This window comes from Trichomycterus rosablanca, chromosome 24 (assembly GCF_030014385.1).
Source record: "Trichomycterus rosablanca isolate fTriRos1 chromosome 24, fTriRos1.hap1, whole genome shotgun sequence".
Taxonomy (NCBI): domain Eukaryota; kingdom Metazoa; phylum Chordata; class Actinopteri; order Siluriformes; family Trichomycteridae; genus Trichomycterus; species Trichomycterus rosablanca.
In genome coordinates this window covers 979,702-995,524 of record NC_086011.1, presented here as the reverse complement: position 1 = coordinate 995,524, position 15,823 = coordinate 979,702, and the positions used below count along the sequence as shown (strand labels likewise).

Here is a 15,823-nt window from a genome sequence, read left to right as displayed (position 1 = left end):
TGTAATAAACAGGCCAGTAAAATGTGTTTCACTGGGATAAAATGCATTCAGTTTTGCTGTATTATTCCTGTACTAAATATTTTACAAACACTGTTATAACTTTGTTTATAGAAGACATAAAGTAAAAGTAAATTTTAAAATATAGTGAGGAATCGAACCCTCCGGTCAGGGTTTCAGCATTTAAATCACAATTAAGAAACAAACAAACAAAAATTTCGAGCCAGCCAGGAGTCGAACCTAGAATCTTCTGATCCGTAGTCAGACGCGTTATCCATTGCGCCACTGGCCCTGCGTATTAGTCTAGGTATCGCTCCCAGAAATACCTTCACATGTACTGCTAGCCTGATGAAATTAGCTTCTGGATTGGTTTAAATGTACATTATTCATGTTATATGATTAAACTGCGGCCTGGTTGTTGTTTGTTTCTTTCTATATAATTTGGGAATCTGCAGCGATATCTGTAGATTTCGGCGTAACTTTATTTTGTGGCGAGTAAACTGACAGCTAACCTAGCTAGCATGCTAGCTAACTAAGCACCGTCCGACTGACATACAGTAATAACGCAAATTAAGCCAAATTCACCGTATTTTATAGTTAATTTACAATAATAGGGTTAAATATGTCTCGTTATGTGTTTTATTATCTCTTCCACCGCATTAATCAAACGATGGTGATATTTCAGTTGAATGAAAGAGACTCGTTTCGAATCCCAGGCTGGACTGCTGTTTCAGTGTTTATACATGTTACTGTATAATTCCTAAAGTTTAATACATTCGATAGGAAGTCTGTCGTGTAATGCAAGTAAATACAGAGAAAAACATACAAACGCAACAAGTTTGTACAATCAAACCAACTTTACATCTACCGCTACGTTTACCTCAACCAGGAGTCAATTCAAAGAATCGATACTCCGAGTCTAAATGGAAAACGTGAAAAGCCGCTAGAGATGAAGAGTCGACTCCAAGCTCCAAGAGTCGAACTCTATCGGCTAAACAAAAACAAGCCAAATACAGCTAAATTACAAGAAGTTAAATAAATACTTACATACTTATCACTAGTACCACCGCATTAAACAAACACAGGTGATACTTTCGTTGATAAATCAACAGCACTTCGTTTCGAATCCCAGGCTGGACTGCAATATCAGCCGTGATACCTTTAACAAGTACTGTAGAATTTTTAAAGTTTAATACGTTTGAAAAGAAGTCTGTCATATAATGAAAGTAAATACAGAAAAAAACATAAAATGCAACAAATTTGTACAAACAAACCAACTTTACAAATACTTTAATGAAACGTTTACCTCACCCAGGAGTCAATTCAAAGAATCGATACTCAGACTCTAAATGGTGAACGCCGCTAGGGATAATGGGTCAACTCTAAGCTCCACGAACAGTACTGTCTAAACAAAAGCTGCCAAACACAGCTAAATTAAAAACTAAACACTTACAAATCGTTTTTATTGTGTTTCTAATATTTTACTGCTAAAATAAATGTTCTACTTGTTGAAATTGCTTGTTAAAATGAATCGATATCTTAGATTGTGAATCATTTGTGTTTTGAAAGGCCCATGATGAGGCACTGTACTGTACTTTGAAGCTTAAAAGTCTGGTGGAGGACCATTAAAGATTTGAGACTGTTTTAATAGTTTGAGGCTCTGATGCCACGGTTCTGGTGAGAAAAGAACTGTAATGCTACAGCATACAATGTCAATGTAAAGAAAAGTTCTAGTGGCTTCATGGAAGCAAAATCATATTAAAAAATCTACTTGTCCATGGACTCCACATTACCACTCTGGGATGTGATGTTCGGATGATCAGATGTCCAGCGACTGAGAAGAACTCACAAGAGACGTTAAACGTACAGACTTTTAATATTAAATCATAAACAGAAGCAGCAATTGACAGTTATGAGAACTGAATGAATAAACCTTTTAAGCAACGATTCCTAAAAGTGACCCGCACCATTATACTGATTGTCTGAGGTTTTAATCATAGAAATCTTTTTTGCATATGGGTTTAAATTCACTTATTCTACTGGGACGGCCGTTCAGATCCACAACACTTTGATCACGAGCGCTCGGAATAAACTACAGCCCTCATGCTGCTGTCTATTCACGCTTCAACAAATGAACAAACTAATTAAATTAAAGTAAAATAAAAGATTATGTTTTACATTCTGTGCAATAGCGATGATAAAACAAAACAAAACATTCTAGAACCGCTAAAACTTTAGTCGTTTACTATGCAGATTAATTTAGAAACAAATACAACTGCAGATCTCGTCAACACCAAGCTGAACTCTTGTATGAAATGTCTGATGACATTTAAAACCAACGCTGAAATCAGAAATGTGTCAATAATAAAATGCTTCTATGTAAACAAAAACTGTTTGGCCTCCTATTTTTCTTATTAGCCTGATCTGATAAGAACAATACTGATAATATATTAAAAATAGTGTCGTGGAATACTGTGTATTTCTATATGTTGAAGCATGGATGAGTGAAACAGCCCAAATTCGTTATAGCTGTTTATGTGATTTTATGATAGAGTACTTTGGCTAGAAAAGTGATATAAAATGTTGTTATATCTTTTATTCTGGGACAGATCTGTGAAAATCAGAACCATATTGGCATGACCGAGCTCCTTTGCCTTTTAATAGTTATTAAACTACTGTGTTCAGGAGTTCCTTATAAGCATCTTACTGTCCTCTACCAGCACTTTATTAATTCCTCTGCTCAGGGAATGAACAAAAACGCAAAATCTTTACTGTGTATAGAAGCTACACTGTGTATATACTGTGTAATCCTACTGCTCAGTCCTAGTCCACAATAATATTTCAGAATATAGTGTAATAATTATATGAAGATAATTTAATCAAATGTCATTAACTTTTCTTCATTTACTGGTTGCCTTGTCATTACTGATCTAGGAGGAAGAGGCTAGCACGTGCTTCCTTCAAACACACAACCCTTTAAAGTTAACACAAATAGTTTTTACCAGCTGGAAGATCACTTCAACAGGGGATTTAAATAAAAATAGGTGTCCTGAACCATGAACCATGATGTCTAGACACACTGATCAGCTTACTACCAAAACAGAATATTGTGGAAGTAAAACTAATATAAACGCTCTCCTCGACGCCTGTATAGTCAGATAAGCAATTATCGGCACATGTCTGATTTTCAGCAATAAGTTAAATCCAACCAATCTACATCGTTTACATTCTGTGTTTATGTGATGAACTTGCACAAAAAAAACAGCATGAACTGAAGAACAGTCTCATCAGCACTTCATAAACGTCTGGACACAATTCCCCAGAATGAACTGCAGCATCAGAGTATGACTGAGAAGCGCCGCTTTTATAAAGACTTTGCTGCGACAGGATTTTCCTGGATCAGAACAGATCTGAAACGTGAAAGCTCGAACGAAACGGATGAGAAGCTAAAAGACGTTCCGGGTTTTATGACTTCATTCGGTAAGATCATTTTGCTTGAACTTGAACTCTAAGAATCACACGAGCCACCAAAATCAAAATGATCTCATAAAAAGTGCTTCGATTTTTAATATTTCCAACAAGACCATCCATCAGTTTATCTTCACTCACGTTTCTAGATTTCAACCAGAACTAAATATATCAATTTCCTTACAGATAATCAAACTCGTTTATGGACCAAAACCAGATTTTTATGGAGCAGTGAACTGAAATATAAAATGTTATACATATTTTTTCCAGATGTAGTTTGTTATTCATATTCAAGACAAGTTTGGATCTTCTTCAGTTTTGTACTGAAGCTACAAGCCTAACAGACGTATACAGAATGCTAAACGTGAATTAGGTGACAAGGATTAAAAACGATTAAGCTCAGAGCCTCAGTGCAAAACTGAAGAAGTGAACCTTCAACACCAAGTACGTCTTGGTTTAGTGGCCGTGTCTGGCAGAACGACTTGTACATATAATTTGTGGACGGACAAATTATACATACAACAAACAAAAATCAAGTAATTAATTCAAGTATGAACAGAATTAAATGACTAGACGATCGCTACGGTGATCATGAACTGCTTCTGACGGGTAAAAGCCCATCTGATGATCCCTGAGCTGTCATGTTCGATCGTAATAAAGATTATTGAAACCAAATCACTACACAAAAAAATGCCAACTTCATGGAGAAAGCCATGCCAACGGCGAACTGTATGAGCAGAAGCAAACAAACGAACGTAAACCGCGGGCAGCTTCTACGCGGCATGGATGAGCTGCAACATCACGGGCTCGTATCAAACCCAAAACCCATCCCACCGAAGCTACGCGCCTTAGATTTTCCTTCACGAGCGCCTCCTCTCGAGTTCCCGGCAGTTCGCAGCACCAACACCGACTCGCTCCTCCGAGCTCAGTACAGGCGCCGTCGCGTTCCTCTTCTCTTCCTCTCCGATGCCAGTGCAGCACGTCGCGCCGTGTCTCAGCGCTGGAAGGGCTTCCGGGCTTTCTTCCTCCTGCGGGGGTTCTTCCCGCCGTCGCTCCAGCCCTCGCCCGGCTCTCCTCGCGGTGGGAAAAAGCCCGGCTGAGGAGGAGGAGGAGGAGGAGGAGGTCCCGCCCCGGAGTTCCCAGGGTGATGCGGGGAAGATCCCGGAGGGAAAAAGCCGCCGTTGGATGAGGCGTCGCCGCCCGGCGCCCCCTGGAAAATGCGACTGAAGAAATCATGCAGGTCTGAGGGTGAGCCTGGAGGAGGAGGAGGAGGAGGACTCGAGGGAGATCTGACGGAGAAGAAACAAACAAACGTAAAAAAGCAGCTCCCAAAAATATGTGGACACCTGGCCAGGGACATACCACGCTAAAACCATGGGCTTAATATAGAGTCGCTCCATTCTCCTGTAAAGGCTTTCCACAAGATTCTGGAGCATGCCTGTGGGGATTCTTTCCGTCAAGCATTTGTAAAATCAGACTCTAATGTTGGATGAGACGACCTGGCTTGAAATCAACGTCCCAATTCATCCCAAAGGTGTTTAGATGAATTGAATTCAGGCCACTGGCACTGTGCACCAAAGGCACAGCAATGATGGAGCAGGAAGAGGCCTTCCCCAAACTGTTCCCACCAAGTTCGAAACATATAATTCATTTAATACAGCTGATTTCTAACATTTCTAAAGGTTCGTTACCTCTGACGGGTGGAGCCGCTGTTACTCTTGGCACCGAAGGAAATGTGATAGGGAACGCGGTGCGTGTCGGGGGATATTCCTATCCTCTGGCAACCCGCCCACTCTGTACGGAAACACAAACCAGTACAATTTACTACAAGACAATTCAAATAAACTTTTTAATTAGAATTTTTAAGAATGTGGTGATGATCGCCTAAAATCATGATGTAAAATTTTAGAGGGACGGTTTCATGAAGCCGAAATTAACACCAAGGTTTAATTTTACCACAGAAGGCAGAACGTTCCTCCTCAAAGTACCCTGACATCGATGCAAATCCATAAAACATCACAGCTAAAGCAAATTTAGGAGTGTTAGTCAGTTGAATGGTTGAATCATGTTGTAGCCCAACTTTAGGTCCTAAAGACTAGCAATAGGTTTAGGGCAGTTTTTTTAGGTCACAGAGTAAAACGACAATAATTAAATAAATTAATTTTTACAGGCAAAATCAAACTTGCACACATACGCCCCCTTGTGGAGGCTTCATGTTAAATCTTGTAAACCAGCGCTCCCCAACCGTTTTTGCACCACGGACCGGTTTCATATAAAATAAAACTTTACAGACCGGCGGGGGGAAGGGATTCAAAATAGAATAACAATACTGCTCACAAATGAGCTTATTTCGCTGCAACGAGACGCTGCTTCCACCTGGGGGTGATATGAGATGATAAACACCCATGTGTTGGAAATGGAAGCAGTGTTTTCATAACTGATGTAGAGATCTCTAATGATTTATTCTTTCTGTGCGGCCCGGTAATAAATAACCCACAGACCGGTACCGGTTCACGGCCCGATGGTTGGGGACCACTGTTGTAAACCACAGTTTTATTAATTAAGTAAATTTCGTTTTGTGTTTCTTTTTGATGATTCGTTTGTGTTGCCTGGGTCACCGTAAAAATATCATAAATAACAAAATTCATTCATTTGCTGCAGCTCTGCAATAAAGTTAAGATAATATAAATCCTTATTTTCTTTTTTATGGGGGGGTTGAAGATTTCTGATTGCAACTGTATTAGTGATGAAATAAGACAGAATATGGATTATATATGCATGACAAGTACTTTGTATTCCAAAGGCCACTTATTCACCAGAAAATTATCAACACACAAACGATTTCACTTCTGATTGTCTTATATTATTATTATTATATTATTATTATTATTATTATTATATTCTCTGTTGTCTTATATTATTATTATTATTATTCTATTATTATTATATTCTCTGTTGTCTTATAATTTTATTATTATTATTATATTATTATTATATTCTCTGTTGTCTTATATTATTATTATTATTATTATATTATTATTATATTCTCTGTTGTCTTATATTATTATTATTATTATATTATTATTATATTATTATTATATTATTATTATTATTATTATATTCTCTGTTGTCTTATATTATTATTATTATTATTATTATATTATTATTATATTCTCTGTTGTCTTATATTATTATTATTATATGATTATTATTATTATATGATTATTATATTATTATTATTATTATTATATTCTCTGTTGTCTTATATTATTATTATTATTATATGATTATTATTATATTATTATTATTATATTCTCTGTTGTCTTATATTATTATTATTATATTATTATTATATTATTATTATTATATTATTATTATATTATTATTATTATTATTATATGATTATTATTATATTATTATTATATTATTATTATATTATTATTATTATATTATTATTATTATTATTATTATATGATTATTATTATATGATTATTATTATATTATTATTATTATTATATTCTCTGTTGTCTTATATCGTCGTTCTTTATAAACAAAGGACTGCGTTAAATCCAGATACCGGTGATGTCGTAGACTTTGCCGTCCATGAAGGCGAAGTAGGTGATCTTGAGGCCGAGCATGCTGGACTCGGCCCACAGGTCTCCCTCCTCGGCGCCGTGTCGTTTATTACAGTCGGCGCAGAACCGAGCCTCGTGAGGCTCACGGTCCATTTCAAACCTCCTGCAGAGGAAATCAGAGCGCGGTGATGACAAACAGACTACAGGGAGAGAATAAACTGGGAGCATGTTTATATAGATATTTTTCCCCCTGACGTACTTGTGCTTGCCCTCACACTTGGTGCACATCATGGTGTTCATGGCCTCCTTCAGGTCGTCCTGCAGCTTGGTCAGGAACTCGTTCATTGACTTGGAGAGCTCAGACGCTGCCATTCTTTTCCTGTTTCCGAGAGGAAGAGAAACACGTTTTACGGCCGCTCTCTAAAAGCGTGTCCTTTTTTAAAGCAGGAAGTGGTTATGTTTAAGGGCAAACTCACAGCTCGTACTCGCGCCTGGTCTCTGGGTTACTCACGATGTCCCACGCCGCTCTGAGGACTTTAAAAGCCTCGCCGGCTCGCGGGTGCTTGTTCTTATCTGGATGGACCTAAAGAAAAAAGGGTCAATATAGTCTCAAAAACAAGTTTATTACTTAAACATACACCAACATGGTCAAAAGTATTGGGACACCCTTTCTAATTATGGAATTTATGAGTTTCAGCCACAGCTGTTGCTAACAGATGTAATAAATCAAGTATATAGGGCAAATTATATGCTTTCAGCTATGCAGCAACAGTTTAGGGAGGGCCCTGTCCTGTTCCAGAATGAAGTCTGTGGCGTCTGGACTGGACCAACTGGTCCTGCTGGGTCGAAGATGTTCATTAGCATATTAAGTGGGTGGTCCTAATGTTTTGGCTGATCAGCATATATAACATTGACTTTACACCTGAACACAGGTAAACCAGGCGCACCTGTACAGCCAGCTGTCTATAGGCCCGCTTCAGCTCCGCCTCCGTGGCGAAAGTGTTCACACCCAACACGCTGAACGGATCCAGCTCGTCTTCAGGAACCTGCGAAACAGCAAGACGTCATTTACAATTCATCCATTCATTATCTGTTTAAACCACCACCTTATCCTGGTCAGGGTCTCAGTGGGTCCGATTTACTGGGAGAGAGGCAGGACACACCCCGGACAGGTCGCCAGTCCATCACAGGGCACACACACACACACTTAGGGCCATTGTCCTGACTGCTTGTCTTTGGACTAAGGGAGGAAACCAGAGAACCCAGAGGAAACCCAGGTGGACACAGCACAGGGAGAACATGCAAACTCCACACAGAAAGGTCCGTGGCCAGGGAATCATACTCAGGCCCTTCTTGCTGTAAGGCAACAGCTCCAGTTGCACAGCTCCAGTTTCCTGGGTTTGATCCTTAGCTTAGTTACTGTCTGTGAGGAGTTAGGTGGGTTGGCTACTCTAAACTGATCCTGTATGGCAGTCCTATCAGTATAATGTGAGAAGTTTGGTATGTTTTCCCCACGACTGAATCGATTTTCATCGGGACTTCCAGGTTTCTTCCTACCACCCCTACACTGCCCCCGTGTGAGTGGGTTCAGTGTGTGATACCCCCTGACAGATGAACGTCAAGTACCTGTGCAAGCGCCAACAGTCTCTCCAGCTCTTGACCTGGCTGACTCCTTTCCGTCCTGGATGGAGACTCCGGAGTCGCCGTGGCACCTGTAGATCCACGTTTCCAGAACCACGGAATCCGAATCCCTCCGAAAAATGCAGAAACCGCACTCACTACCCGGCAGTTCCGCAGGCTGAGCCACCACCTTCGACCTCTTTCTCCGCCCAGCCTTTCCAAAGCGGCCCTGGCGACCCGGGCGCACGCGCACACCACGGCGGTCAGGAGGCCCAAACCTGAAACGACGGCTCGCCGGACCGAGCTCACGCTTCTGCCAGCCCAGAATACGAAGGCGGCACCTGAGTTCCGGGTGAAGTCCGTCACTCGTTTGAGATCCTGCTTCATTCCGGGAACGTCGGTGATCCTGTGGAGCAGGAGCGAACCGAAGTCATAAAGTGCGATTGCGGTGGATTCTACGATGACGCCGCAGCGGTGGGTGAGGGACACGATCAGGTCCACCACCATATGGATGCAGAAAATACTCCACGGGCTGACCGAGTCGGACAGGAAGTCTCGGACGGCCGTGGCGAGCTGGAAACCCGTTTGCCTCCTGAAGCGGCCCTGATTGTGATGGTTCCTTCGGCGGATCTGCTTGTGTCTGGGTGCGCCGGATGACGACAGGCAGGATTTGTAAGAAAAAGACGTGGGCGTGGTCCAAAACTGATCGGCCGACCCCGATCCACTTTTCCTTGATTTTCCTTTCCTCCGAGATCCGGACTCGCCTTTCAGATCCTTCCAGTCGTCGCTATTTCTACCATCTTTCTCATCGTCGATTTCGTCGAACACGCTATTGCCGTCGTCCTCGGGCTGACCTGTCCTCCCGTTGGTTCTCGTGTATTCACCGTCTTCTGTCTTTTCCTTCGGACACCACAAGTCTTCTCGCTCTACGCCACCGTGGGACGAGTTCGAACCCTCCAGCTCTTCTCGAGCCACACCAACACTATTAAGATCCAGCGTTTGACCAAATGCAGAAGAGGGTCCACCATCCGTCTCTTCACACGTTTGGTCAATCTCTAAACAGTCATCTACATGATCATCCATGACGTCCATCTTTCTTTAAACGAAAACCCTCGTTTACTCCCTTTCCGAACACAAAGGGGCTCAGGGTGGGGGTTCAGGCGTCATTACAAAATTCAAAAAGACAAATAAGCATCAGGGGGTGACTCCCACATCACACAAACACATAAACGAGATCCACAGTGTCTAGGAAAGTGGGATCATTTCTCCAGCGCCTCACCGCACACAGGGTGAGGGTTCGATCTGGAAGACGCAGAGCCATGGAACCTGGAAATAACCTGCAAAATCCAAACAAAAAAGTGATTCAACACCAGCGCTAGCCGAGGATGCCCACTGACCAGCTTGGCATTTTACTGGCCAGTGGTGGATTTATACAGATAGATTTAACATACATGAAGAAACACACTGTGCTCCCCGGATTTTTCCACCACTCGTGCCGCTAAGTGACATTTTGACTGAAAGCATCCAATATTTCTCGTTGCAATGCTTTCGGCTTCATTCAGTAAACAAATTCAAACTTGCCCTACATATGTGGGCACAGAGAAGTCACAGTACTACTGCAGAGTAGTCAAGCACAATGACTATTATTAATTAGAAGCCTGTGTCAAAAGTTACACGTTATGGAACATCATGGAACTTTATACACAACCAGATTGTTCAAAGTTGCTGTTTGTATACTTGGTTTGTTTTCATACTCTAGGAAAACACAACTAATGAATCCAGAATCTGTATAAATAGTAAATTCAGGATGTTTCTCATATTATTTAGGGTTTAGGTGGTTTATAAGGCGAGCAGGAGAGGATGTGACAGGAATAACCTTTTATAACTTTTTAATGTTTTTATTCATTCCTGTAGATTTAAAAGAATAAAACGACAGAAAAGATCCAGTCATAACGTGTCATATAATATAATATTACATATTCATATACTTCATATAATATCTCATTACACAGGGATGAATAAAATAGATTTAAACAGTAATAATAACATGATAATGTAAATGACTTTTATACTTTCGCCTCGTTGTTGTGTCTTATATTCCGTGGTGTACGGTTCACTGTTACTCGTACAGTTTAAGCTAAATCACCAAGTTTTGTATTTGAATGAGTTCAATAACATTAATAAATAGCAATACAAACTCTGACACATCCTGTTACTACTTTGAGAAAGAAAATAATCCGTTTTTATTCTTTAATTTAAGAGAAATCTCGACCGTATGGAACACTGTTACAGCCCTGTAGTCACTTTTGCTCGTACATGACTGTTTTGGTTGCATGTTCATGACGTTCTGTTCTTCTTTATGCTATAATCTGTTTTGTTATGTTCTCACCATCATTATACGCTGATATACATTAAAACCAGAACAAATATGTATTAAACGCGTGTTATTCAAGTTTTGTTTTATATATATATATATATATATATTTAAAAATAGTAATGTGAATCCCCCATTAGCACAAACACTGCGAGTCATGCAAGATTCGCTGAATAAATACTCACGTCTGAACACCAGTTTAAACCACCACTGCTATAGAACATCTTATCAAATGTGTATTTATAGCTTTTTCTAATTGTATAAAGTGATTTTTAGACTGATATAATCAGCCATTAGCACCGCTGTCCTTGTTGTTTCTCTTTTTTCTATTCACTTCCAAGGCAGCACAACTACTTCCTCTGAACTGGTACCGTCTCAAACCGCACAAGCACCCTACTCCCTAATCCCTACTGGCTATTCCCTACTCCCTATTCCATACAACAATGCACTTCTTTCTACCCTACAACTTAGTGTTTTGAAGTGCATCATACTCCATACAATGTACTCTTTATTCCTTATTCACTACACACTACTCCCTACACACTACACCACCTACCTTCTTTTCCATACAGTCACATACATTCACCCTATTCCCTACATTTCACACCCCACTCCTAGTCCTAATCCTTACAATCCAAACTCTATACAATAATCTTGATTCCTTACTCCTTTATTCCCACTTCCCACTACTAGTAATCACTACACCCACATTCCATACACCCTACTTCCCACACCCTACACCGTAGTCCTCACAGACTTGACTTGACTTCTACACCCTTCTCCATACTTCCTATCTGTACAGCCTACTTCCTCTTTAAGCACACACCCTGGACTTTGAACAAGTCTATATCAAGGCATTACAAACTCACTTACTCCCTTACACCTGGGTGCAATCAGAGAAGTCAATCCACCTTCTGAACGGACTTGTAGTAGGAGAACGTCCTGCAAAACGCTCACACGTCTCACTTACATCCAGGAAGAACAGATTATAGAACATCGAAGACCTCTGCATGTTTTTGGAATATTGAAGAATATCAGAGTATCCACAGAAATGAGAAGAACATGCCAAAATGCTATACAGAAAGTGACCAAAGGTATTGCCACAATGCCCTCTGCCCCTATTTCATGTGTAGAGGAGACAGAATAGACATTCCTTCCACCCACAGAACACAGTCAATCAATTCCAGTCCTTCTGCCACAAACTACTCGTGGCATCGTCAAGCTCAAACGTCTGGAGCCACCATAATATTTTAGTGAAATAAACACATGGATGCACCACTGATGGAGTGGGTGTTCTGCAGCAGGGTTCCTGGGGTCTTAAGTCCAACCCCTACGCCCACCTACTCCCTGTGTCAAAGTGGGTTTCTTTTCCATCGACAATAGCATTTTACTCTGTTTTCCAGATGTTTTAATGTTAGAACAGCAGAACTACAGATAAGTGCAGCTTTAAATACTGGAGTCTCTTTAAGATTAATTTTCGTCAGTAACTGTTTCATTAGGTGCCAACACATACTCTGAATAGAAGGTAACTGGAGGCAGCAAGACCTGTGGTGCCACCGAGCGTCTTATCCATGTAATCTTTGAGATAATAAACCCTTTTGTGACTGAGATGATCAGGTTATATCAGGATATAAATGTACCACCGGATCTGAATCATGTGGATCATGGACAGTGCAGCTGCTCAGGTGGGTAATCACAATTTGGTGTCCCATTAATCAGCCCAAATTAGAAGAGGTTAGAGGAAATTTTATCCTCTGGTAATTACATGCAGCTGAAATAGAAGTGGGTTGTTGGTGCTTATCTACAAAGCTGAGGTTATCAGATTAACCTCATTTATACTACAGTAGATCAGATCCACAATCTACAATCCAAACAGAGACATTTTTGGATTTTCAGGGGTGATCATCTTCTGGTAAAGCTGGAAAATTGTCATAAAAGCCTTATAAACTGTGGGACGGTGATTTGGTAGAGGAAATCCATTCACACGTAGGAGTAACAAAGCAGGATAGATCAAGTTTCCAATAACGCAAATGATCTATGAAGCTTAGCGGATAAAACTGAACCGACAAATAAGCCATGGTTTAAATGATCCCTGGTATGTTTCAAGACCAAGTTTAGAGGTTTATAGGTTGTGGAACTTGTAGAAATAGACGTACTACAATGTACCTTTGCTCTTTGTGGAGGTAATACCATCATAAAATGTATACAATAAATAATGAACTTGTATTTAGAACTAGAGTACCAAATACATACCCGTAATGGTGCCACCCTGACTACAAGACAATGTAGAGCGTACAGATTGTTTACACAAAAAGAAAAACCTGAATAAATGCAGTGTGAAATATATCGAGTTCAAGTCTTTCGGGAAGCATTTTGCTGGTATGGGTCAGATTCTTTTGTCCCTTTACTGGTCAGAATCACACATTCAAGTTTGTAAGTTGCTGACCAGGCTGTAATGGCCCAAACCAGGGTGTGTTCCTTCCTTGAGCCCAGCGTTTCTGAAAGGGTCCCGGATTCACTGCAACCTTGTCCAGGATAAAGCAGTAAAATGATTCACAATAAATGTGTGGTTCAGTACGGTGTAGGTGGCACATACTGTTTCACAGCAGTGTGGGCGTGGCTGCATATTAAACAAACCAGGGACACGTCAATCATTACGACAACATGACTGTCATCTGTGTGGACACATACACACACCCACTCATATTCACCCACTTATACACCCACTCATACACCCACACACACTAACAAGCACACATACTGTATACATGTACCAACACACACACACACCTCCCCCACACACACATTTTCACCCCCCACACACAGTAACACATTCTTCAGTTTGCAGTAGCTCTGCAGCTTTACATTATCAGCAGAATTAGCCAAACTCAAATACGCTGCAGTATACAGAAAAACAATCACTCTGATGTTAAACACAACATTATTTGAGGCATCACAATTACTGCAATCGCTGTGCACATCACCCAAAATATAAGAACTACCCCCCCAAATGTGCATGGCAATGCCTTTTTGGTAACAATGGTGCATGTGAGGGTGATGGATCCATTAAAAGTTCACATTGAAAGCAGCAGATCTGATCAGCATAAAGACCTGAGCGACTCTGATTAGGAACAAGGCGCTATGGACAGACGACTGGAAGACCTTGAAGTATCTCCATGAACGGATGAGCCACAAGCGGCCGACAGGTGGATCAGAAATCATTATTAAAAATCAAGACAGATCTACAACTTCATCTAGTTTCAGTGAACCTGTGCACACTGTAGCCTCAGATTACTGTTCATGGAACACAGACGTGGAATCACATGTGCTGTTGTAGCTCATCCACTACAGGGTTTGATCATGATGCGTGTTATTAGATGCTTCTTTGCTAACTGTAATCTTTAGGATAGATAGATAGATAGATAGATTGATTGATTGATTACTTTATTGATCCGCAAAGGGAAATTGCAGTGTTACAGCAGCAATGTACAATTATCACAAGCATCACACAACGACATGACAATGAAATGTAATGCAAAAATAAGATCTAAAAATCTAAATATATATATACAGATTAATATAAGACATCTAACACAGAACAAAAACTAAAGGGGGGTAAGCCTAAAAGGTGCAGTTATAGACATTGTGTGTGCAATTTTAGCTGCAAATAAAACAGTACCATGTGCAAATGTGCAAATCATACAGTATCATTTGCAAGGTTTATTGTCTTTCGCAGAGTGACAACTTTTGAGTTACCGTAGCCCTCCAGACAGCTCTAACCAGTCGGTGATTTTACTCTGACCTTTACAACTAGTGAAGCATTCCCTCCTGCATGCATTTTCTTTTTTTTACAGAGAGAATCCCAGGAAATTAAGATAAGATAAGACAAGATAAGACTTTATTGATTCCCTTGGGGAAATTAACTTGTTACAGCAGAAATGAAAGCAGGAAATTAACAGAAAAAAAACCAACTATGTGAAAAATATTGCACACATAGTGCGTAGTTATTTACTCAAAAAAATATTCCCTTTAAGAACAGTGATATACATATATTATCATGAAAAAAATATATATATACATTAAAAAAATGAAGAATATATTACATATTGCACTTATTTGTATTGCACCATAGACGTGAAGTGTAATCATGAGAGACAGGACATATTACATATTATCATTGTAAGCCCTGATGGCTGCAGGAATGAAGGACCTGATTCGAATCAGCAAGTTTGCCAATTTTTATTGGAAAGTTGGAGCCGACCGGAATACCTGGAGGAAACCAGCATAGACACAGGGATGACGTAGCACACTGCTTACAAGGATCACACCCAGGTCTCCAAGAACCCCTGTTGCTGTTATTAATGTTAATAACTGAGATCAAAAGCAGACCAGTTACTGATACGTGTTGGGTTGGACCCCCAAACCGATCCAAAATATCCAAAATACCCTGCAAATGTGCAGCGATCGAATGCACATCAGATTGACGTCAGGGGGGAATCCCACCGATCTCACGTGCGTCACAAGTGGAATCTTCTCTGACGGAATAACTCCATTAGCCCCGCCCACAGAGGAGTTCCTCACCATGGCAACGGCTGCAGCTCCGTCCTGAGCTGTGTTTATACTGTACATGGGCGAATCATGCGAATATAAACAAGAGCTTTTCTTTTTCTCTATTAATGTTTGTCTTTATGACATTAGATTATATCGTGATCGGTCTGATTTATATGTGAAATAGATAAAAATGCAAATAAACACAAGGTGGAGGGAGCCGGTCCACACCCCCCCCGGT

At 40.3% G+C, this 15,823-nt stretch overlaps 1 protein-coding gene and 1 non-coding gene across 2 annotated transcripts; both read right to left on the bottom strand.

Moving 5' to 3' along the window:
• Positions 1 to 216: 216 nt before the first annotated feature.
• Positions 217 to 289, bottom strand: trnar-acg (transfer RNA arginine (anticodon ACG)). Its single transcript has one exon. It is a non-coding gene; the product is annotated as a tRNA-Arg (tRNA).
• A 1,565-nt stretch (positions 290 to 1,854) lies between these two features.
• dnajc14 (DnaJ (Hsp40) homolog, subfamily C, member 14) lies at positions 1,855 to 9,952 on the bottom strand. Its single transcript, XM_062986570.1, has 7 exons — positions 8,667 to 9,952; positions 7,988 to 8,086; positions 7,517 to 7,623; positions 7,300 to 7,419; positions 7,043 to 7,203; positions 5,157 to 5,259; positions 1,855 to 4,754 (listed from the first exon to the last, which is right to left on the bottom strand). The coding sequence occupies exons 1-7, from the start codon at positions 9,750 to 9,752 to the stop codon at positions 4,460 to 4,462; spliced, it is 1,971 nt and encodes a 656-aa protein (XP_062842640.1). The 5' UTR covers positions 9,753 to 9,952; the 3' UTR covers positions 1,855 to 4,459.
• Positions 9,953 to 15,823: the final 5,871 nt, after the last annotated feature.

What these genes read in the sequence shown, in the direction of transcription:
- dnajc14 (XM_062986570.1), bottom strand. Translation starts at nt 9,752, where the DNA reads ATGGACGTCATGGATGATCATGTAGATGACTGTTTAGAGATTGACCAA. An exon ending in ACCAGGCGCGAGTACGAGCT is followed by an intron (nt 7,420 to 7,516) that starts GTGAGTTTGCCC and finishes TCTCGGAAACAG; the next exon opens with GAAAAGAATGGCAGCGTCTG. An exon ending in CAAAGTCTACGACATCACCG is followed by an intron (nt 5,260 to 7,042) that starts GTATCTGGATTT and finishes GTTTCCGTACAG; the next exon opens with AGTGGGCGGGTTGCCAGAGG.